At 40.1% G+C, this 25472-nt stretch overlaps 1 protein-coding gene and 1 long non-coding RNA gene across 2 annotated transcripts; one reads left to right on the top strand and one right to left on the bottom strand.

Moving 5' to 3' along the window:
- LOC141516746 (uncharacterized) lies at window positions 1–24631 on the top strand. The gene is made up of 2 exons (XR_012476779.1): window positions 1–39; window positions 24221–24631. It is a non-coding gene; the product is annotated as an uncharacterized LOC141516746 (long non-coding RNA).
- On the bottom strand, window positions 2694–3830 carry LOC141516745 (olfactory receptor 5J3-like). Its single transcript, XM_074227734.1, has one exon. The coding sequence runs from the start codon at window positions 3828–3830 to the stop codon at window positions 2871–2873; it is 960 nt and encodes a 319-aa protein (XP_074083835.1). The 3' UTR covers window positions 2694–2870.
- Window positions 24632–25472: the final 841 nt, after the last annotated feature.

Below are 25472 nucleotides of genomic sequence, written 5' to 3'. Positions count from 1 at the left end.
CATGACCTATCCCCTTTGATGAGAGCGGAAGACCTTGAGGTGAGAATTGGTATTTAGACTACTCTAATTGCCTTTTTCAGCTTTTGTCTCTCAAGGCATGGTGATCATCGAGGTCAGCTCCCTGTTGGGTCAGTGAGCAGTCAGTCTGGGGTGTCTAGTTCAATCTTCTAGTGGGTCAGGCATAAATTGTAGCTCACCCCTAACCTGAATTCCAAATCACTTTTCCTGATGAGTCAGTATGACTTACCACCATTTCTGTAAAAAGCCTTAAACACAATTCCTGTTGGGGAAAGGACTGCCTGGCTTTTGTTGACTTGTGTTTAACTTTTGGAGACTTCTCTGGGTGTGTCCCAATGGGAGGAAGCTGGGACAGATAGGGCTAAACTGGTGCCAAGCAGCTGATCTCCCTGGATTTATAAAGTCATAAACACAGACACAGATACACAGACAGACAGGCAGGACAGGGTGTCGCTCATTTTTAAAACTTGATTTTTATTGTTATTCTTTATTTGACATTGCTTTTAAAATTGAATTTCTCCCTACCCCACCGCTCCCAACTCTTTCCCTACAATACAAGTTATACCTTGTAATAATAACAGAAAGGAGAAAGAAAAATGATGGGGGAAAAATTCAGTAAAACTAGCCAAGACATCAACTAGTTTCTTCCACTTTCTCTCATCTCTCTGGCTCTGTCTTTCTCTCCTGCTTGCCTATCCCATTCCTAAACTGTGGAAGACTTCCCTGTTCTAGTCCTCTGCTTCAAAGATATAGATATACAGAGGTATATTTATAACTCAATTGCTACCTCAAAGGTCATATAAGCAGGAGGGGCTACATTTACATAGCACATATTTGAAGGTCAACCTTCCTTAATCCCTTCAATCAGTCTTAGCTATATTGCCAACTAGTTGTTTTCCAGCTTCTGCTTGTAGAAAACCTGCCATGCCAAAGTCTTGTCTCTTCACCACCCAGGTAACCTTCTTCCCAAAGGGGTCCCCCCCACTACCCTTTACACACGAGGACTCTGAAATCCAGAAGAGTTGGTCCATTGACTGAAGGTCAGATGGACCACAGGTGGGAAAAAACAGAAGTCAGAGTCACACCCAGGTTTCAACCCTTCCCACTGCTCTGAATTTTCTCTCTTAAGATTTATTCTAACCTGTATATAAAATGCTGGAGAAGGGAAAAGAGGGTCACAGTGTGATTTCATTTATGTCTTAAGTTCTTAGGTTGACCAAGTTTGACTTTTCGTCAAAGTTCAATCTTTGATATATCCATCAGTCAAATACTTATTAAGCTCATATTACATTCCAAGTAGCTACTAAGCATTGAAAAGTACATGGAAACTTCCTTTTCACACTCAGCCCAGCTACAGAGAAGTATTGTTATTATATTTAATTTTAAAGATGTTTTGATACTTTTTCTTTTTGTTTTTATACCAGTTATTTCTTGATAGGCGGTGTAGAAGGTAGAATGCCAGGGCTTGGAATCATGAGAATCTGAGTTTAAATTCAACCTAAGATACTTCCCAGCTGTGTGACCCTGGGCAAGTCACTTAACCTTGCTTGCCTCAGTTTCCTCATCTGTAAAATAAACATGAAAAGGAAATAGCAAACCACTCCAGGATCTTTGCCAAGAAAATTCCTAATGGGATCACAAAGAGTCAGAAACAACACAGCAACAATAGAGTAAATTGACAAGTGAAACCAATCAACCTAGTGGGTATCCAATAATGCCTGCAGTATTCTACACCCATTGTCACCCACCTCTCTCCAGGGAGGAGGGAGGTATTTTTAATCCCTATAATTAATCAGGAAAGACTTTTTAAAGAGAAGTCTCTTCTATTCCTTTTCTATCCCTGAGTCAGAAGGGGTAGCTCAAGACTGTGCTGTCCTTTAGCCCTCGTACAGAATAGTTTATTTATTCTTAACATTCTTGAATTGGAGCTTCATGTTGAAGCTTTATAATCATAGATATTCAAGGCAACTCAAACAAAGCAGACCAAAAAATATAGGAAGTACAGAAATATGGAGCTAGAGGACTTAGATTTCAGTCTGAACTCTGAATCTTCAAATAAAAAGGTTAGACTATAATTTCTATGATTTCTTCCAACTCACCTGATTTCCCAGTCAAAGTGAGAGAAATCCTTAATCCCTGGTTTTTACTACTACCCACAACTGATATTTTGTGAGCAGCTTCTATTCATTCAACAACAGTTTATTGTGTCTATATAGTACATAATTGACCTTGTACTAAGTTCATATTTTTAAATGCATAATATCAAATAAATAGGATGATAAAGGAAACCAATTATATTGAAATATAGACAGTGCTATTTTTCTATCCTGGTCACAGATGGATCTGGAGGGTTGAAAAGAGAGAGGTGGGACATTTTTTCAGCTTGTCCTCAGTAATTATTGTCCACTGTTTTCAGTAGATTCAAGCAGGTAGAGTTTCCATCCTATTTAAACCCCTTTCTACCCATTTACTCCATTAGGTACTTTTCTCTCTCCTGGTCACAAATAGTTTGAGGAGAGTTGAAAGGCGAAAAGCAGAGATTTGCCCAGTCTATTTGCAGTTCCTTCTGAGCAGGTAGAATTTCTGCCTCCCATCCTTTTCCGTCTATCCCCTTTTCTGTCATTCACTCCATTGCATGGGATTTTTCCTCTTGCTCATGGATAGATCTAGGAAAATGAAAGGAGAGAAGTGGGGCACCTGTCCAGTCTGTCCTGAGTTGACATCTCAGTTTTCCAGTTTGTATGCTTTTCTACCCATCCGCCTCTTTAGTTGTGTTTCAGGACTGGGCTGAATTGGTGATGGATCTTGGAAGACATCACACTTCTCCTATTCCTTCCACAACCCAATGAGTCTTAGCGGGGGAAGATATTAGCCTGGAGCCTCCTACGAAGGGCATCCTTTACCTCCTTATTGCGGAGACTGTAAATGAAAGGATTAAGCATGGGGATGATGATGGTGTAGAAGACTGAGACTATTTGACCATCTGTGCTACTTTCATTCCCATGGGGCTGGACATATGTGAAGACCACAGTGCCGTAGAAGATGGCAATGGCCAAGAAATGGGAGGCACATGTAGAGAGTGCCTTTTCCCTTCCAGCTGCTGAGCGCATGCGTCCGATGGCCACCAGGACCAGACCATAGGAAATGAGAATGACTGTGGCAGGCAGAAGGGTAACCAAGGCAGAGAAAATATAGAGGATGTTGCCTGCCATGGCAGTGTCAGCACATACCAGGCGGAGTAGTGGTGGGATGTCACAAAAGTAGTGGGTGACTTCATTGGGTCCACAAAAGGGCAAGATGAAAACATTTCCAGTCTGGATGATGGAGTTGACTCCACCAAACCCATAGGAGACAGCCACCAGCTGGAGGCAGGTCGCCTTGGTCATGACAGAAGCATAATGGAGGGGCTGGCAGATAGCCATGAAGCGGTCATAGGCCATGGCTGCCAGGAGGAAACTCTCCGTTGTCACATGTATCACAAAGAAGGTCAACTGGACCACACAACCGGTGAATGAGATGGATTTATCAGTGGCTAAAAAGTTGACCAAGAGTTTGGGTGTGACCACAGAGGAGTAGCAAATGTCAAGAAAAGAAAGGATACTGAGGAAGAAGTACATTGGACTATGAAGACGGGGGTCAGTGTAGATCAGGGCCATCATGCCCAGGTTGCCCAACACTGTCATGGCATAAATCATCAGGAAGATGAAGAAAAACAATGTCTGCAGGTCTGTATACTCAGAGAAGCCCAACAAGATAAATTGAGTTACTGGGGTAAAGTTGCCACTGGCAAGAGCTATCTCTCCAGGAGTCATCTGCAGAATATAAATAATTATATAATTAATTATATAAATATAATTAACCCATTGATCATTTCAATGCAACCTCTACTGTGTCGAGAGGCACATAGTAGAAAGAGCACTGCTCAGGATAGGCCTGGGTTCAAATCTTGCTCCTGCTACATGCTAATGGTGTAATCTTGGGCAATTCCATTAAATATCACCTTTCCCATCTTAAAATTGGGAATCATTATGCCCATAATACCTATCTCATAGAACTGTTTGGAGATTAAAAATGAGATAATGCATGTTAAGTGATTGAGAGACCTCAAAGAATTCTCTAAATGTTAATGAGGAGGAGGAGGATGGTAAGAATGATGGCAATGTAGTATAGAGAATCAGAAACCAGCCTTAGCAACAGAATGACCTAGATTCGAGCCCTGCTTCTGATATATAATTGTTTAGCCTCTCAGTGTGTCAGAATTTTCTCTTGTCTGTAAGTAGGAGAGCCGGTGCTGACCTACACAGACAGAGGAAGTTTCCTTAGAGGGAGCTCTATTAACAAGGTCTGGAGCCTCCTCTACTCAATCATTATTTTCTAATTATTAGCACATGACTCAAGGGAATAGTTAGTGGTGAACACGAGCTGGACAAGCCGTAACTTGGATTCTACCCCTTGGAAGAGACACTTCCTTCTCTGACCTCAGATACTTGATTATATCAATGAAGATGAATGAATGAGAGGATGCAAAAGCAAGTATTAAGGACCTATGACAGACCTTGTGGTGGACACTGTAAATATGAATAGAAAAATGAGAAACTGTTGTCTTTACATTTTATTTTATTTTTTTTTGCAAGTGCTCTATCCATTGTGCCACCTAGCTGCCCCCTGGTTTTAAATTTTATTTTATTTTTTTAATTTTATTTTTTTACATTTTAAAGGAAAAGACAACACATATGAGGGAGTTTCGGATAGGGAATTTTGGTCTGGGATGTCACTGGGGTGACAAGTGGAGCAGTAGGGTAGTTGATGTACACATCCATTTTAGGTACAATATTCAAATGACTCTTAGAGCAAGAGGTGAAAATCAGGGTGGAGGCTAAGCTCATAGGGAGCTAGCCTGGGGCCACATACATATAGTGGACTAGGTGAATTTGTCATCATTCACTCACTGATTAACACAGCTCATCTCTAGGTGGCAGATCCAAAGAAGAGCAGATTTATCTCCCTCATGAATTGGGGCCAGGGTTTCTGGAGGTCTGGTCCAGAAAGTTCTACTATACCAGCTAGGAAGGAAAAGGGAGATCACATTAAACAACTCACTATGCTAAGAATACAGTGTAGGAGTTTGGACAAGTTACTTCTTTACCTCTCTGTGCCTCGGTTTCCTCATCAATAAAATAGGGGAAAGATAGACTAGATGCTTTATAAACTCCCCTGCTTCCCTAAACAAAAGACTAGTAGCAGAGTGGGTAAAGGAAGGGAACCTCAATTTGAAGGTAGGATGTCTGAGTTTTTGTCTCAGGATCTACCATATCAACTGTATGAGCCTCAGACAACTAACATTTTTTAAAAATTTATTATTTGAGTTTTACAATCCCCCCCCATCTTACTTCCCTCCCCGCCCAGAAAGCAATCTGTCAGTCTTTACTTTGTTTCTGTGTTGTACCTTGATGTGATGAGAGAGAGATCATATCCTTAGTCAAGTCAGACAACTAGTATTGATGAATCCCCTTCTTTGTGTTGAACATAGTCTTAAGTACTAGGGATACAAAAGAAGGCAAAAAAGCCAGTTCCTGCTCTCAAGGAGTTCCCAGTCTAATGGTACAAATATATATATATATATATATATATATACACATATATATGCAGATAAATTGGATAATGGATTTCAACTGAAACTTTTAGGAAGCCTTGGAAATAAGGAGGAGATGAAAGAAGAGTATTTACCGATATGGGAGACAGCCACAGAAAATGCTCAAAAATGGGAGATGAAGTGTTGTATTTGAGGCAGAGCAAGGAAGTCTAAATGATTGGGTCATGATCCATGTGGAGAAGAGGCAGGTGTAAGAAAATGAGAAAAGTAGGGAGGGACCAGCATTAAAAGTACTCAAAGTCAAAGAGATGGTTTTATATTTGGTCCTGGAGGATATAGGGAGCCACTGGAATTTATTGAAAAGGGGGTTGAAAGGTTAGATGTGTGCTTTATGAAGATTAATTTATCAGTTGAATGATGTTTGGATGGAATTGGGGAGAGACCTTGTTAAAACAGAAAAATCTACAAGTCAACTACTGCAACAATCCAAGAGTGAGCGAATGAAGGGCTGAACCAGGGTGGAGGCAGTGCCAAAGTAGAGGAGGGAATGCGGACAGATGACGTTTTGAAGGTAGAATCTATGGCACTTGGCAATTATCTGTTTGGCTTGGAGAGATGAGAAACAGAAATTGAAGGTGACACCTAGGTTTCAGACTTGGATTAAAAGAAGGATGGTCATGCCCTTGATGGGAATAGGGAAGTTAGGAAAAGGGGAGGGTTTTGGAAAAAAGCCAATGGATTTAGTTTTGGGTGACTACAAAGAGCCAGCATGAAGTTACTCTAGATAATCTGTAGAATTCCTCCCCACTCTAGGCTCCTCTGAATCTATAAAAATGCCAATTTCTTGTTCCTCTCTTCCCATACATAAATCTAGGGTAAGCCTGTAAATCCTTCAGTAGTTAAGAAGAAATGGATCTGATGAAATAAATTCACTTTAAAATGAAATTTATTAGAGGACTAGTGGTGTTGATTTAAGGGATTTGGGGCTTGTGGTCTTTCAGGGAGGGCCTGTGATATGGCCAAGAATGTGGAATAGTGTCAAGGGATTAAAGTCTCCTACGGAAGAAACCATGGAGATGACCCTAACCTCTTGTAGGATTTTGTTCACGGAGCAGAAATTCTGGTGGAGTGAGCTAGGATGAAAAAAGCTTCCAGGATGAGTGGGTCCTAAAGTCTGTTGTCTGAGAATATATTGATATATTCCTATTGCCTAATAACCCGATCCAGGTTGCTTGACCAATGGGGAATATATTCATCACAGTGTCTCTTGAAGAGCCTCTCTCAAGTTTTAGAACACAATGGTTAAGAGGCATATCACAGAGGAAGCATTCATATCAGTGAAATCAAGGATCTCTGAAAAACTGAATGCACAGGTACAGAGATGGTTTGAACCCAGGCTCTTTGGTTTCTGCACACAAGAAAACTTTTTCCCTGACTCTGATAGTTCTTCCATAGATCCCACCAGAAATTACACCAACTGTCAAGGAGCTCAGTTGCTCCCTGGAAGTGGTGACTAGAAAGGGGAATTCAGAGAAGGTGATAGGAAGACCTTGTCCAATTACCCCTCAAACCCATTGTGCTCATTTTTGACTGCTTACATTGATCTCATTGACTTTCCCCTCTTTCCTCCATTTTACCCTGGTGCTTCACTTCCTCCAGTTCTAGTTTCAGATTTGCATCCTATTAGGAAACCTTATTTGACCATACCAGCCTACTTCAGCCTCTGTCTCCTCTCTGCATTACTAGAGGTCTCTTCATTTGCAATTCTTGGTTTATGGATCAACTTAACCATCTTTGCTCTCAGAGTTTCCAGCTTCTAATACCTCATTCCTAAGTGAACTCCTATCCTCCCTGCCCCCCAATTCAGATTCTCTATTCCTGTTCCAAGGTTGATGAAGAGTGCTAGAGTAAACCATGACATCAAGTTGATTTCCCTCATCACACATCCTTGGTGAATAATTGATCCTCAGTGTAGTTTAGCAATCCCACTGCTTTGTCATTATTGATTCTTTATCTCATCCCCATGGTAACTTGCAAGCTCTTTGTTCTCTCCTCAGCCAACCATATACCATCTCCCATCCTCATTTGCTTGCACATATTGCAGATGTCCTAGCCTCCTAATTCATCAAGATGCTTTAGGTCAGCCAAGGGAAAGTTCAACCTTGTGGCATTGGCATGGAATCAATGTCTTTATTGGAGTTATTGATGAAAATGTTATACCCCATGGGGCTCAGCACAGATCTTTGGGGCACCTTCCTGGAAACTCCTTCCAAATTGACATCCACTTATTAATGTTAACTACTCCCTGAGACTGGCCATTCAAACAGCTCAAATTTCATATAACCATCCTATTGTCTAGCCCAGAGCTCTCCATCTTTCCATGCTATTGCACAAACAGCCTTTGACAAATGATTTGTTGAAATATGGGTGACTGGGTCTGAAGCATTTCCCTAATTGACCAATCTAGTAATCCTGTCAAAACGAAATAAGATTAGGTTGGCATAGTCTGTTTCCAGATCTGTCTTTGCTTCAATCATTCCTTTGTCTCACTTTCTGACTCATATCTCCGGTTGGTTGGATATTTTCATCTGGATCTCTCTCCATCTCTTCTCTCAGGATCATCCTCCACAGTCCTTAGCAGATTCCCTGAAACCTTCCCAAGTAGAGAGTCTAACTAAAATGAGTGAAGGAAAAAGCATCTCTGCAGCCCTACTATACGCTAAGCAATTGAGATACAAATCCCAAAGGGAAGACACCAAGGAGGATATTCTAATAGGGGGAGACAACATATATATCACACATTTCATTATGAGGCAGATCTTAACTGTTGGGAAAGTTTGTTTCTTACCCTGAGACATGATCTGTCCTATGCCACTTCCATCTTCTATTTCCATTGCATATCTGTCTTTTGGGCTGAAGCAGAAACCTAAACCCTCTTATAGATAATAGCTCTTCAGACACTTGAAGATGCTTAGCTTTTCCAAACTAAACACCCCCAGTTTCTTCAACCAGTCCTGGTGAGAATGGTCTCATATCTCCTCACTATCCTTGTCACTTTCTTTGCATGCTTTCCAACTTTTTAGAATCTTTCCTATAATGTGATATCCCACACTGCACTCACCACTCCACAATGGGCCAACGGGTTGCTTTTCCAGAGCTCACAGTCAGTTTTCTTCATATAGGATCAGAGATCTAAAGCAGGCATCCTTAACTTGGGCTTCTGTGAACTTGTTTCAAAATATTTTTTGGTGACCATATTTGACTATAATTGGCTTTCTTTGTAATAGGCTGGATTTTATTTTATGCATTTAAAAGCATTCTAAAGAAACTGTATGCATTACAAATGCTAATCAAAATATGGAACACCAAAAAGGTTAAGATTTCCTCATGTAGTGATAGAAAGGAAGTTGGAGGTTGTGTAGCCCACTTTCCTTTATAGATGAAATAAATGAGGCTCATGGATGTAGAGTGACTTGCCCCAAGTCACATAGGTAGTAAGCATCAGAGATAGAATTGGAATCCAGGTCCTTTGCTCCATAGACAAGGCTTTTTTGTTCCTACCACACTATCACAAAGCACTCCTTTGCTGCTTTTCCTTCATTCTAGGCCATATCATGGTTCTTCCGGCAGCCTCTTCTGGCTCCATAGGACTCTTAAAGAGATGGAGCCCAAATAGCCAAAAGTTCAGTATAGGGTGGATGGAACTCTGGGACTGGCGAGGGGGATGCTTTGACACTGATGTAATCTGGGGTTATACTTCTCTGCCTCAGCTGGATCTTTGAGGATGAGTTAATTATTCGTTCTTCACTATCTGAAAATTGTCAAAGGAGGAATTGCTAGAGCAGTCAGCCTTTCTGTCCTCCCCACTGTTAGGGAAGGTTTAATTTCATTTACTAGAGAAGATAAAGAAAATGGCCATCTGCTCACAAATTAAATAATTATGGGAGAATGTTGATTATTATACTCTCGAGGCAACAAGATGGCACAGTAGATAAGAGAGCTGGACCTGGAGTTAGGAAGACCTCATTTCAAAAATCCTCTCTCAGGAAACTACTGGGTGTCCCTGGGAGAGTCACTTAACCTTTTTTCAGTCTCAGTTTCCTCATTTTACAAAATGGGTATAATAAGAACAGCTGGTCAACAGGGTTGTTTTGAAGGCTAAATGATATAATTAAGTGTTTCTTTGTAAGCCTTTAAAGACTATATAAATACTGGCTAATAAAACAACCTTGAATGTTTGTTGCTTAGAATTTGGTTAAATTTCACTTGATATAGTAATAAAATTAATCATTATAAATATCATTAGATCTATCAGATGATTGGTCTGATAGTTACTAGTCATCAGCAGCAAGCAGTTTATGCCAGTGGTTGAAGTTGCTATTGCTAGTCAGATTTTTCATTTTTCTAATTTTATTGCCTCCTCAGTATTTCTAATCGGATTTTCTACTATCATGAACAATTTTAAGCACTATGGATATAAGTGCGTCATGAGGATTAAAGACAGATTCTTTCCATAATTCTAGGTTGTGCTCCCCCTTACAACTTCAAATTCTCATTTATTTGATTAGTATTTGGTTTTAGGGTTTAATTTTGGGCAATGAGATAGAGCAGTGGATAGTGAGTCAAATCTGGAGTAAGGAAGACCAGAGTTTAAATGTGACCTCTGACATTTACTAGCTTTGTGACACTAGGCAAGTCCCTTAACCCTGTTTGCTTTAGTTTCCTCATCTGTAAAATGAACTGGAGAAGGAAATGACAAACAACGCCAGTATTTTTGCCAAGAAAACCTCCCAAAAGGGGTCACAAAGAGTTGGAAACAACTAAACAGTTACATTATTTGTTGACTAGTGCCACCATGATTTCATATTCTTGTCAGCTATACCCCTGAAAGTTTGCCATCTAGAAGCTCTATTTTCTCACAAAATTCCTTTGTATTAGGTCTATTTCATTTATTCTCCTCCCATCTTCTTGTACTTCTAGAAAATTGGTTCTGTAGCCTTAGATGCTGGATCTTCATCTGTCTTCTACAGGGTCACTTCTCTCTCAGAGCTACTTTTGCCCCCCTTGTAATTCACAGTCTAGAAAGAAAAGAAGGACTATTTCTTGCTCTTCACTTATACTTCTAGATGTTCCTTCAACAACCATGACTAAGCAAGCTCTCCTTTTGTAGTGTGGTCCGTCCATTTCTAGGACTCTCCTTTCTCAAGGAGTTTAATTTTATACACACACACACACATATGCATATTGAAATACCTTTGACTTTCAATTTATCAGGCTCCTCAACTCCCATGACCCACACTTCCACTCTTTCTCAGTAACTGACAGAGATAGGAATACCCTTGATCTCACCATCACAGATACTCCATCTTCATCAACAAAAGCTCTGAAATTCTTCTGTTTGGGACCATAAACTCCTCATTTTGCTCTGGGTTTATCTTTTTTTTTTATACTGATGTCTCCTAGTCCCTTTGTTCCTTAGTGCTTTCTTGGATCATCACCTGACTTGGTTTCCTTTCCCTTTCCTTCCACTCTTCATCCTTTAATTAATTGGTTCATTTATGTACTATTTTCTCTTCAGTCCCTGATACTACTACTCCATTCTCCAAACCAGACCACCAGAGACTATGCCTGATAAGCTAAGACATTCAGTTCTTTGTTCTCTGGTGTCTCTTCTTCATTTTGTCCACTTTCTCTCTCCCACCTTCTAATTCCATCTTACTTTCTACTTCTTGCTCTAAAAATTGTAATCATACCCACACTATTATTGCCTCTGGAAATATGTCAATGGACAGCACGTTTGTTCCATTCAACCCTTGTCAACTCCTAGGAAATAACTTCCTTTCCTGGTTACCACTTGCCTAAATGTGCTGTCCCCTCCATTAGAATGTAAGCTCCTTAAGGGCAGGGACTGTCACACTTACATATTTGTATATCTGGCACAGAACTTGCTAACTTAATATCATAATCATTCATTCCTCTGCCCTTTAATTCCTTGCCCCCTTATTCTATTCTGTTCATGCTATACAATAGCACCCTCTTATATTATTTATGCTTTGCCAAACCTCCATCCTGTCTTACCCCCACCATCTGCCTCCTTTGCCGCTTATGTAAGGCTGAATAGCCTGGATGAAGTCACACATTTTTGCTCAATGTGTCTGTTCAGATTTCTGTAATCTATTCTCAGCCAGATCCTCAATACTTCATTTTTCTCTAATTGAGCATGTCATTTCCTAGAGTTGCTTTTCTAAATCTTCTCCATCTTCCTTAACCCTCCTGCATTGTCTTAATCTTTTCCTTTTCAAGGACAGGACTTCAGCTCCTACTTTACTGCCCAAATAGGGACCATCCTTCATGAGGTCTGCCCACTTTACTTCTTACTTCAAACATTCTCTACATTACAAATCCCGGGAATTAAAAAAAAATTAATAAATGTATTTCAATATAATTTATTTTCATCACAATCTTATTTATTTAATGTGATTTGATTTAAAAACTTCTGAGAAGGAATTCACTAGACTGCCAAAGGGTTCCATGAAATAAAAAAACTTTAGAAGGCCAATCAGATATTATCCCCCGATTCTCTCTTCCTGATGAAGAGATGGCTCTTCTCCTAGCCCAGGCCAGTCCCTCTACTTGACCCCATTCCCTCCTGATTTTTTTAATCACTCCCTCTCTCTTCCAATGGCTTCTTCCTTGCTGCCTACAAACATGCCCAAGTCTCCCATACTTAAAAATCCTTCACTTGATGCTGCCATCTGCTCTAGCTATCATCTTAAATATCTTTTCCTTTTCACAGCTGAACTCTTCAAAAGGGTCTAAACTCATTTCTACTTTCTCACTTCCCACTCTTCAACCCCTTGCAATCTGGCTCTCAACTACCCCAGCCCACTCAAATGAAGCTGCTCTGTCCAAGGTTACCAATAATCTCTCAATGATTGAATCCAATCCTCACTCACTTTGATCTCTCTACAATTTTTGACATTGTTGGGTACCCTTCCTCTTCTATGCTCTCTCACTGGGCTTTTTCAGTTCTCTTTCTTGATCTCCATTCCTTGATCATCATCCTTTCCTGGTCTACCAAATGTGACATCTTTAGACTCTCTGTCTTGGGTCCTCTTTTCTCTATTTTGTACTCTCTCACCTGGTGACTTAATTAACTTCCATTAAATCATTATTATCTAAATGCAAATGACTGAAATCTATATATATCTAACTCTCTCTATACCTCTTTTCTGGATTCTAGTTCTAAAAAGTCAACTTGTCTGCTGTATATCTCCATTTAAATATACTATTGGCATCTCCAGCTCATAATTGTAATAATTTTCATCCTCCAAGTCAATTCTTCATAATACTTCATTAGTTCTGTGGAGAGCTCCACCACTTTTCTAGGTTCCAAGATTTGCAACCTTGGAATCATCTTCAATTCTTCCTTCTTTGCTGTGCACATTTTATCAGTTAGTAAATCTTTTTCATCCTTTTGCCACAGCATCTATCACATCTATTCAGTAACTTAGTTCATTACTTTACTTTCATTATTTCTTGCCTAGGCAGATACTTTCTAAATCTTCTTCCAGGTTTCTACTTACAGGCTTTCTCTTCTCAAATCTAACCCTCCCCAATTCTTCCAAATTGATTTTCCTGGAGCTGATTACATTGCCCAGTTACTCAAACATTATCCCTTACCTCTAGGATATGGGCAGCCTATTGGTGCAGTGGATAGAGGACCAGACCTGAAATCAGGAAAAACTTGTCTTTTTGAGATCAAATCTGACCTCATTTAGTAACTTGCTATGTGACCCTGGGCAAATCACTTATTCCCATTTGCCTCAGCAAAATGAGCTGGAGAAGGAAATAACAAACTACTCCAGTATTTTTGCCAAAAAAAACAAAAACAAACCAACTGGAGTCGTGAAGAGTTGGACACGACTGAACAATAAAACCTTCTAGGATAAAATACAAAACCCTCAGTCTGCCATTTGCAGCTTTCTCCAGTCTGGTTTCCACCCACCTTTCCAGATTTGTTTCCTTTTACTTCCCTTTACACTTTCTTCATTTCAGTTAAATTGTTCTTCTGGCTATTCCTTATAAATGACTTCACATTTTTTGCCTTTGTGGTTCTCTTCAGAAACGTTAATCCACACCAGTATTCATTCCTTCCTCATTTCTTCCTTTTGGAATCCCTGTGTTGGTTCAAGACACACCCTAGGTACCACTTTCTTCATCTGCCCCCCACTGTCAGGGCTCTCCCTCTTGTGAAATTACTCTGTACTATTTGTACTAGTTTTACATGTAGCTCCAGAACAGGATGGAAGCTTTTTGAGGGATTATTCCATATTTGTCTTTGAATCCATAGTGTTAGCACAATGCTAATGTGGACACTGTGCTAAAGTTTGTAGAATTTAACTGCAAAATCCTGAAATCCTCAGGCTGTAAAGGACCAGAAGTGGGCACCCATTTCTCCTTCAAAATTATTATCAGATCTTTCCTTGTTTAGTCCTGCCCAAATGATCTTTCTTTTTTATTACATTCTGCTTTTATATACATACATCTTAAATTAACCTTAAAGTTTTAAGAGTGTGTGTGTGTATGTGTGTCTGTGTCTGTGCTCACACACACAGACACACATATATGCGCACATACACACACACACACACACACACACACACACACACACACACAAAATCTTCCCAGGCTGATTGATACCAAACTAGAAAATAGCCTCATGAAGCTCAGTATTTGAGTAGGAACAGTACCTCAGATTTAGTTCAACCCATTTGTTAATAGCTTTCCTAAGTATGGCACCAGACAGGTATGTTCTAACCTGGGCAGAATAAGAGTAAATAGTTGTGTCTCTAGTCCAAGACACTAATGCTGATGAGGTCAGGAAGGAGGGAGTTACCTGGATAGATAGATATATATAGTGTGTGTGTGTGTGTGTGTGTGTGTGTGTGTGTGTGTGTGTGATTTCAAGTAAAAGGAGCAATACGATACATGACTAAGATACCTGACTAAGGGGATATAGAGATGTAGTGATAGAAGAGACTTTAACCCAAAGCCCTTCTTTTATAAAGGAGAAAATTGAGGTCTGTGGATACTAAGTAAGTCCCCAAGGGCATATTGGTGGTAGTGGGAGAGTGTAGATTCTAACTCCAGTTGTCTCACTCTAAATCTAGCAGGTTTTCCATTGAAGGACCTTAAAGATTATCTTGTCCAACACCCTCTTTAGACTCTGAGGTGAGCTTTTACCCAACTGTTCGGTCTATGCTGTGCTCTTTCTACTAGTTCATATTTCAAGATCTCCTCTACCTTCATCATCTCCATCACATCGTAAACATATATTGGGTACTGACTTCATGCTAGGGAAGAAACATGAAGCTGTTAGGAAGAATGACTGCTGTGGTGGAGAAAGCTTCCTTTAACTCACCATAGGACCAATTGATTCTTAGACAAAGTCCCTGATAGGCTTTCTCTTGTGTTCTCAAGAGAAGTCAGATAGGTTGTCTCTTTGGACAGTGTGCTGGGTCTGAAGCCAGAAAGATCTGAGGCCAAATCCATTCTAGCCATTGTCTTTGGGCAAGTCACCTAACTTCTGTCTACTGTAGTTTGCTCAATTGTAACATGGGGATAAGAGTAATGTGAATTTTGTGAATTAAATGAGATAATATTTTGGAAAGCGTCTAACCTAGTGCTGGAACAAAGCAGGTCTTTAAAACAGGTGTATTCCCTTTCTCCCTCCCTCTAATTCTCTCTTTGTCTCACTCTCTTTTTGTCTCTCTGTCTCTCTGTCCGTCTCTCTCTTTAGAAACTTAGAGATGATCACTTACTGTGATAGTCAAAGTTCTTCAGCCTGATGTTTTAGCAGTGATAATGCTTATCTACTTCTTCATTCCTATGTCAGGAGGCTTCCAGGTGTCCCATGGTGCATCATTCACTTCTCTGGAGCCAATCTCCAGCCCCTCCTCCAACAAAATCTTTAATTGAGGAAAAGAGGGCTCTGGTAGAGGTGTTTGGAATTGCTGCACCCAAGTTTTAGACTCCATTTCCATCTTCTTCAGACTTTATAACTCCATTTCCATTCCTGAAGGATCTGGCATGACTTCAGAAACTCTAGGGCCCAAGGGGATGCCCATCACACACCCTCTCCTTGGCGGTCTAGTCTGCTTAGGGGCTTCCAGAGGGATTGGGGGGAGGTTGACTCAATCACTCTGGGTCATTTGTTTTGGTTTTTTTAGGGAGTGAGGTCTGAGTCGGGTGGGGTTCAGCTTTCCCTTGATAGATTAAGGGGTCTTAAGAGAGGAGAGTCCCTGACTTGACTGTAGATGTCTAGCAGTCTTATCATCAGGGAACCTCAGAGGAAACATGTTCACCTGGGCTGAGTTCTTCCATGGAGAAAGCTCCTTCTATCTTAGTCCAGGTCCTGTTGCCTCTGGGGTTTCATGTAGTTCTCTGAGGGCCATAGAATGAAGAGTATAATAGTCTTGCCCACATTGTTCATATATCCTTGCCTAACCACCAAAAACCAACCTTGAGTCCTTTATTTGCATCCTCTGTTCTTTCCCAACTGAACTGGGGCAGCTGGAAGCTTAGAGACAGAAAAGAATTCCTTCACACTGGCAAACCCATCAGCAATGGTGAGAAGAGCTTTCAAAGTGTGTAACAGAGAGAAGCAAGTCTTGGGCAGAGTCCTCCAAGAACTTCAGAGCTCTGGGGATGCCAATTTGATTAAGAGGCACTTGGGACCTTGTTAAGCAGGTGGGCCTCTTTTGTCAGCACACTGGGTTGTTTGTTTGTTTTTTTCTTCAGCAGTGACGTTGACTTCCAGAATTGGGAAATGCCAATGGGCCTAAGGAAGAGCCCAGGGGTTTGTTAACATTGAATGAATGATTCCTGTTGATGATCTCCCAGCTAATCACCCCTCTCTTTCTCTCTGGCATACACACACACACACACACACACACACACACACACACTCATGCTCTTTAGCTAGGGCAACCAACAATTTTGTCCATTCTTTTACCAGGTGACCCTGACTATTTATGGTCCCCAGATGGCATTCCTAACTCTAGATACTTAATATTGATTTAAGGCCTAACCTACATGATTTTCATAAGATTTTTAGGGTTGTATCAAACCTTGGAAATCAAAGTCAGGACCCTGAGGAGGACCCTGAAGCTCAGGCAACCGAATATATGACTTGTCTAAGACCATACAGTTATGTCAAAGCAAGCCAGGATTAGATCCCAGGTCTTTATTCTTTTCCTGAAGTAGGCTCTAGGACCTTGTTCACTGTTTCTCCACCTTGGTGGAGAACACAAGTGACCCTTGTCTCAACTAGTCTTGAATCATGTACATTCATTTACAGAAGAATTCTTGCTCTTCTCCCTCTCCACTAGTTTTCTTGGTATTCTCATTAACTCTCATGGATTCAATTATTATCTCTATGCCAATGACTCTGAGATTTATTTATCCATTCCTAACCTTTCTCCTGACCTGCAGTTTCCCATCTCCATTAGCTATCTGGAAATGGATCTCATAGGCATCTTAAATTCATGTCTAAAACAGAACTCATTAACTCTCCTCTCCTAAACTTCACTTTCTCCTACTTTCCTTATCTTCCTAGTCATTCAAGGTCAAAACCTATGTGTCATCTTCAATTCTTCACTGTCTCTTGTCTCCCCATATCCAATCAATTGCCAAATACTGTTGATTTTACCCTGAAAATTTCTTTGGTACATGCCCCTTTCTCTCCTGTGGTACTGCCACCACCCTTGGTAAAAGCCTTTTTCATCTCCTTCGTGGACATATTGCTATAGCCTGCTGGTTCATGTCCTACATCAAATCTCTCATTTTCTACTCAGCTATCAAACTGATCTTCCTAAAATTCAGGTCTGACCAAATCACTCCCCTTCAATAAACTCCACTGGTCCTTTACTGTCTCTAGTGTCAGATACAACATTCTCAGTTTGACTTTCAGAAACTTTCATATCCTGGCTCCTTCCCACTTCTTATACCTTTTTTTGTTGATGAGTCTTTTTTTCAGTTGAGTGACCACATTTAAGTTTTCTTGGCAAGGGTTCTGAAGTGGTTTGTCATTTCCTTCTCCAACTCATTTTACAGATGGGAAAGTTGAGGCAGATAGGATTAAAAGAATTGCCCAAGGTGACAAAGGTAATAAATGTCTACTATCTGGTTTGAACTCACACAGTCAAGTCTTCCTGACTTCAGACTCAGTATTTATGCTCTTCAGCACTACCTAGATGCCCTCTTATACCTCCCTTCCCTCTCTCTATCCATACTGTGATCCACTAACACCGGCTTCTTTGTTGTTCCTTGCACAAGATAGGAATTTCCTTACTCTGTGCATTTTTCTAGTTATCCTCCATATCTAGAATTCTCCCCAGGAGGTAGATCTTGACCTCCTGGCCTTTCTGGCTTCCTTAAAATCTCAGCTAAAATCCCACCTTCTTCAAGATATCTTTCCAACTTCACCTTAATGCTAGGGCCTTCCTTCTAACTATCTCCAGTTTATTCTGTCTATATCTAGTCTGTTTGATGCAGAGAATTATAAATGTGGCAGAAGCAAAATCTGTTAAATGGGTGGAGGTTCCCATTCTTGAGATTCTGCCTCCCTTGGACACTGTTGATTGTATCCTGTCTTTCCTTGACCCTGTTGTTTGTATCTTATCCTCCATTTCCCATTTATAATTTTAACCCATTTTGACCTGGACACTGGCAGGCAGGAAATGACTTAAAATTGGTCATCAAGTACCTTGAGACAGGAAGGACTAGCATGTAGATAGCCATTGGAGGTTATTTGGCTCCAAGGTGAAATGCCACACCCCAAGCACCATTTTCTGTCCAGCCTACGATGGAGGGGTCCTTAACAGTGGAGCCTCTTGCTTCTTCCAGCCTCCCATTCCAATGAAGGGTCCTTCCTCTGCCTCTTCCTTAAACCACGTGGTCCTGGTTAACCCAAGCTCATGGATGCCTGCCCTTCTCTCTCTCTTTCTCTCTCTCTCCTCTCTCTCTCCTCTCTCTGTCTGCTTTGCTCTTTGCCTCTCTGTCTCTGTCTCTGCCTCTCTCTTCCTTTCCAAACTTCAGCTGAGCCTGCCAGCTGACCTGCCAAGATGAATAAGCAATCCTTAATTAATTACCTTTTCCTTAAACTCTTCTTAGCTTTCCTATCACTTTCTTTGTGTTGTAACTTCTTTAAATAAATCTCTATTTTTTCCACACCTGCATTCCTAGGTCTCATTCATCACAGGCAATAATCAAACTCAAGCAAGCCGCAACATGTTCACAATTGTCTGTTTGACTCCCCCATTAGAATATGAACTCCTGGAAAGCAGAGATTATTGTTGACTTTCTTTGTATCTCCAGTGCTTAGCACAATGCCCAAGGATTTAATTTATTGACAACATAGAATGATAGAGAAGATGAGGCACAGAGAAATTAGATGAGAGTTAAAATCATCTAGCAAGGCACTGGTACTGGCAGAAGCTAAAACTATAAATAAAGAACTTTAGGGGTCCCCCCCAGCTTGTGTGGAACCAAATTTGAGCTTGGAAGATTACAAAAATTAAATTCATATTCTCTTTGGTTCATGGCCCTCCTAGAGAAAACTAGTAATACCAGCTTGGCTTTGTCTCTTATTCTCATTTGGGTGTCTTCAGTTCTTGTGCAAGCCCTCAACTACTGAGTTATGAAATATAGGACAAATTCATTACATAACTAGAATATGAAAGGGCCTTGAAACAGCCTATGGATAGCCCCCCCCCCTTTGGAGAGTTCAGGATTCTGGTCAGTCGCAGTTAAGAGAAAAATGGCAGGTGAATACTAGCCTTGCAATCAGTAAGACAGGTTTGAATTGCATTTCAGATTCTAGCCCTGGGCAAGTCACTAAACAATGTCAGATCTTCTGTTTCTGTATCTGTAAAATGGGGCTAATTTTACCTATTTCACAGGGTTGTTCTGAGGATCAAAGGAGATAGTTTTCAAAGCAGTTTGCCAACCTGAACAAGCTCTATTAAATTTATGCTTGTTTCATAATTCCATAGATTTAGAACTGGAAGGAGCCTCAGAGGACCTGTATTCTACTCCCCTAATTTTAGAGATGAAGAAACTGAGGGTTGTTTCTATTCAGATAACTAGTAAGGGCCAAAGGGGATTCAAACTCAGACCACTCTCAATCATGAATTCATTACTCTTTGCATTATGGATCATTGTGTGTCTCTCTAAACCTATAACACTTATTTAAATCTGAAGCCCCACCAGCTTCCACCTTGTCCCTCAAGAGAGGAGAGAACCTTGGAAGTACTGGAACTCCTCTCCAATGTCCTATGATACCTACTAAGTGCACATCTCATAGAAACAGGTCAAGATCTGAGTTTGCTTGTTAACATTCTGCCTATGTGCATTGGTGCTCCTTGGCCCTGGGGGTTACAACTCTGTGATGTGGTCCAGGTATTTTCTGGCATATTCTTCCTAGTTTCCTGATGCTATTGAGGTTCTTCCTCCCCCTTGTTCATCCTCTTGCCCTCCTTCCCCTTCCTCCTCCTCCTCTTTGTTCTTCCTCTTTCTTTTCTGCACTCCCATCTTTGTCCCTGCTATCCGCTTCTCCCCCATCCTTTGAGGAATGTTTTTTTAAATCTAATTTTAATAACATCAGTTAAAATGAACATTTTTGTCAACAGAGTAGAACAAAGAGAATTATACATGAAACTGTGAGTCTCTAATATGCATAGCATGTTTTTCTTTTAAAATACATAATCAATATTGTATGTAACTTTCAAGGTTGCCTTGCTTGTCTGTGATCCTTTGGGAAGTGTTCCAAGTATTTTTAGGAGGAGAGAAACTAAACAAAAATGTTTCGGGGCTAGTGGAGACATTTCTTGATCTCTTATCAGTCAAGACTATGGCCCGGCCTGTTGGTGTAGAAAAGGACAAACTAGGCAGTTGTCAAAATGTCAGAACTTACAGAGAGTCCGATAGATTTGGGTTCCAACTCTAAGTTGCATGACCCTAGTCAAATTGCCTAATCTCTCTGAGCCTCAGTTTCTTCATTTATAAAATGACTCAATGACTTGGTCCCGTCTAGTTCTGAAGCTGCCTTTCCTATCACCCTTGTCCATTAGAAGTTCAGTGTTCTTAGGGGTGGCTAGGTGGCACAGTGGATAAAGCACTGGCCCTGGAGTCAGGCGGACCTGGGTTCAAATCTGGTCTCAGACACTTAATAATTACCTAGCTCTGTGGCCTTGGGCAAGTCACTTAACCCCATTTGCCTTGCAAAAAGAAAAACCCTAAAAAAAATGTTCAGTTCTTATAGTCATTGAGTTGGAGTGATTACATCTAATTCACATCTCACTTCCCTCAGGGTTCAGGCAGCATGGTATCTTCCCACTCCTTCAGCATCTTCTCCTGAGTCTTTCTGGTAGGGGAAACACTGAACCTTTTTTCTTAAATTATCTTTCTGAATGCCATCACCTCTTTCTCTGACTCCCTATATCCACTTTTCCAGGCTCTTTGAACTGCCTTGAGGTTCAGATGAAACTTCAAAGAGGCAAGAGAAGAAAGGGCAAAACTGACCACTATTACTTGCATTTTTATTACCAAACCTTCTTCCCCAAATTTCCACCAGGATTTTCTTGTTCCTTCCTGAGTCTCAACTAGAACAGATCTTTATCTCCAGTAGAAGTTTCTTTATCTTAGGCATCAAACTACTTAGAAAACAGAGATACCACTGGGAACAGAAAAGTTTTTTTTTTCTCCTGTATTGACTCTTACTCTATGTAGTTCATTCATTAAGGAAGAAAGAAAAAATATTGAATGTTTTTCTTTCCCATCATTATTTGAATGAAAGAGATTCTTTTCCCCAATAATATTTATTTTAGGAAAATTTCTATTTTTTTCTTTCTTTTTTTTTTTGCAAGGCAAATGGGGTTAAGTGGCTTGCCCAAGGCCACAGGGCTAGGTAATTAAGTGTCTGAGACCGGATTTGAACCCAGGTACTCCTGACTCCAAGGCTGGTGCTTCATCTACTACGCCACCTAGCTGCCCCACTCTTTTTCTTTTTGTAACTAGTTTTTTTTTTATTATTTTCATTTAAAAGACAATGGTGATATTCCAGATATTTGTTCCATTTACCATTTATCAATCAAAGACAGTAAAGACTCATCAGTTTGGAGATCATTTTGTAACTCAGAAAAAGAGGTACTGCTTCAGTGCCTACCTCTCCAAGCTTCTCAAGAATTTATCTTTATGTCGATGTAAAGCATTGATAACCTTTGTAGGATCTGGGGTGTTCAGTTTTTTATTGTGAACTATGTAAAAGATCTTTCATGTTTGACATGCAAGATGATTCCTAGGGCCTCATCTGTCACAGGAAGTAAGATCCAACTGTCTTCTTCTACTGAAAATCAGTCTTTATGGAATGACCTTGGTCTCAACTTTTCTTTCTTCATTCTGTAAAGGAACTACCTTGTTTCTATCATTAGGTTCAAACAAATGAATTTTCCTTTAGTGAAGCCAGTGAGTCTTTCCTTCTTACTTTCCATCTCTGTGTTTCTATTTCTATATCCATGTCTTCTATTCTCTCTACCTTGGTTTTCTCCTTTTCTCTCAGTCTTTGTCTTCCTCTTTCTACCAATTTGTTGTTGTTGGTGGTAGTAGTGGGGCCGTTATCTGGGGCCTCCATATTTTCTTCTGTAAATTGAGGGCATTGGATTCTATGATCTCTAAGGTCCCCTGTATCTATCTCTTGATCTTAGGAAAGCTGTTTTTTTTTCTGGCTGTTACCTCATCTACAGATGTAATAATGGACTACATGGTCTCTAAGGACCTTCCAGGTTAGAAATGTTATCATCTAAGGTCCTTTTCAACCCTAAGATGAAAAATTTTAAATTGATGTCTTTTTTATATCTCATTTATTTCCTGATACCTCCTGCTTCTCCACTGAATCTCTCCATATAACAAAGATTTAAAAAGAAAAAAATCAGCAAAATCAATCAACACATTAACTATGTTCTAACAGTATATACTTTTTAGGTCCCTTTCTGTTTCAGTGAACAGAAGGAAGTACATTTTCCCATTCTTCAGGACCAACAAAACTGGCTTAGTCATTATAACTTTTTAATAGTATTTATTTTTTTCCAATTACATATGGAAATAATTTTCTAAATTCATTTTATGAAGTTTTCTCCCACCCTCCCCTCCTTCTTCCCTCCCCAAGATAACAAGCAATCTGATATATAAACATATAGCCATTATAATGTCATAGAACAGTACGCACATTATTTTCTTAGTCCTGATTACTTCACTCTTAACAATTCATGTATTTTCTAGTTTCTCTAAATACTTGGATTATAGTATGTTCTTGTACCATGATTTGTTTAGCCGTCCTTTGATGGGATGGGCATGTGAGCTATCACAAGACATTGCTATGATTTTGATAGTCTATTTCGATATCTGTGAGACCTTTTTCTTCTATATTTGGCCTTCATTGGGAACATGTCTTGCAGTGAGCTCTTTGCTTCTGTGGGTATGGACATTTGAGTCATTTTAGCAGTTTTCTACATTGCTTTCCATAATGTTTGGACCAATTTGTAGTTCCAAGAACAATATATTCATGTATCTGTCTTACTGCAGCCTTTCCAATGTGGAATATTTTGATCATTTGTTTTCTTTGCCAATTTCGAGTGCTAAGATTTTATCATTATTATTGCATATACCCTTCTCTGTTGAAGGCAGAGAGATTGGTGCCTTCAGAAGAGGTACAAGGAGAAAGACAGGGAGCTGGAGATCAATAACCAGTTCATTTGAGAGTAATATAGTCTTACTTGTCTTTGACGAGTTATGGAAATAGAATAGTAGAGGTTTAAATATAGTAGAATGAGGTTTCCAATGATCTTGCTTTAAGAAATCCATCATTCTATCCTTTTAACTCTATTCATTTCTTCTCTTTTCCACATATGCAAAGCACTGTATTGTAGATATATGTTCCTGGTAGGATGGCTAAGTATCTTAGACTGTAAACTCTTTGAGGCCTGGGACTGTTTTTTTTTTTTTTTTTCATCTTTGTATGCTTTGTATCCTCAGGACTGAGTCAGGGTTGGGTATTATTTCCTAAAATTTGGTTGCATTGAATCAAATTCATCTAATTCATAGAATGGGCTTCTTGGATGAGGCTCCCTTGGGTTCAATGTATTGGGTGGATCCATATTAATCAATTAATCAACAAGGATTTGTCAAGTATCAACTTTGAGCCGGGCACTATGCTAAGTGCTGGCACTAGAAAGATAAAAATGGAGCATTTTTTGCCTTAAAAGGACTTACCCATAATTCATGAGCCCCCTACTGATGTGTTTTACTGTTATTAGGCAACTCAATACCATTACCTCAAGGCAAAGAGTAATAATAATGATAAAGCTGCTAATAGCATAGTAAGTAAAGTAATAATAAAACATTTGTTCACATAAACCTGGGGGCACACTCTTCCACAAATGCCTTAGCATCACTGAGAAGAGTGAACTGACAAAGGACTCACATTTGGAGGGGCAAACAAACAGGAGCAGAGCATGCATGGGGGTACCACTCATGTTTCTGTTGTTGCAGATCTGCTGAATCTTCTGGGGGGACACGGTCTCTGCTGATGCATCTTTTCCTCTGGATGCTGCTCTATTGGACATGCTCTCTCTATCAGGTTAAGTCTCTGTTGAGCTAACCTCTGTTTTCATGCAGAGTTTCTATCAAATGATGCTCCGCGGGATGTACAATCTCTGTTCCCCACTCCCAGGCAGTTTCATTGGACAATTATGAAGATTCTCTCTGCTTCTAGCTTGTGAAGAGAGCCCTTGGCTATTGTGTTATGTCATCCTCGTGATGAGAGTGGGCTCTGCTGTGATCTTAATTTAGAGCTTCAAAGATTTTTGTAGCTCCTTTGGAAAAAAACAGCTCTCAGATATAAGCTATCAGAAATGCCCCTGAGAAAAAAATAAACAACCTCCTCCCTTCTCCCCAAAATTACCACCTTGGCTTTCTTGTTCCTCTCTGATTCTCAACTAGAATAGATTTTAATCTCCCATAGAAGTTTCTTTATGTCAGGCATCCAACTCCTTAGAAAACAGAGATACCACCAGCTAAATAACCTTATGTTTCAAACTTTTTTAACAACTAAATTTCCTCTCTGTTGCTAGTTTCTCTAGCCTGGACTGGACCTTTCTGGTCACATCCTAGGCACAATACATTCAAGAACTGATGACCAGCCTCCATTTTCTCAAGTCTTTCCCTTCCTCCTCTTCCCCTTCTCCCTTTTCTCTTTTGTTCTCTCTTCTTTGTTCCTTCCCATCCTCCTTCCCCACCCTATATTACTATTCCTGTTCTCTTCTCATTTTACAGTTACAAAAACTGAAGCACAAGAATTGATATGAAGCTATTAGGTAGCTGCCCAGGATTTGAAGCCCTAGCCTTCTTATCCTAAGTCCAGCACTTTTTCTGTTATACTAATACTTCCCCCAGCAACCCTTTGGCCTAATGAAGTTGCTGAAGGAAGTCTCTTCGAGGGCAATGCCAATCAGGGTATTCCACACTCCTGCTCCTTAATTTATGGGAGACTTTTTCGCCATGACTAAGGTTGGAGTGGAAAAAACAGGAACACAGAATTTGGACCAACATATGCCTAACATTTACATGTCATTTGCACATGCCCACATCTGTTCAAGCCATTTCTTCTCAAACAGTTTTCAAGTTGCTATTATTGTCGCCCTTATTTGTCATTTCTTGATTTCCCTAGTCTCTCTTCTTTCACACCCACCCACTCCACTGGCCTAGCTCAGCCAAGTGGAAGGAGATGAGTGTACATGGAGCT

Source organism: Macrotis lagotis, chromosome 3 (assembly GCF_037893015.1).
Source record: "Macrotis lagotis isolate mMagLag1 chromosome 3, bilby.v1.9.chrom.fasta, whole genome shotgun sequence".
NCBI lineage: Eukaryota > Metazoa > Chordata > Mammalia > Peramelemorphia > Peramelidae > Macrotis > Macrotis lagotis.
Note: the sequence above shows the minus strand (reverse complement) of the source record. Positions and strands in the feature narration are given on the sequence as shown.

What these genes read in the sequence shown, in the direction of transcription:
- LOC141516745 (XM_074227734.1), bottom strand. Translation starts at nt 3,830, where the DNA reads ATGACTCCTGGAGAGATAGCTCTTGCCAGTGGCAACTTTACCCCAGTA.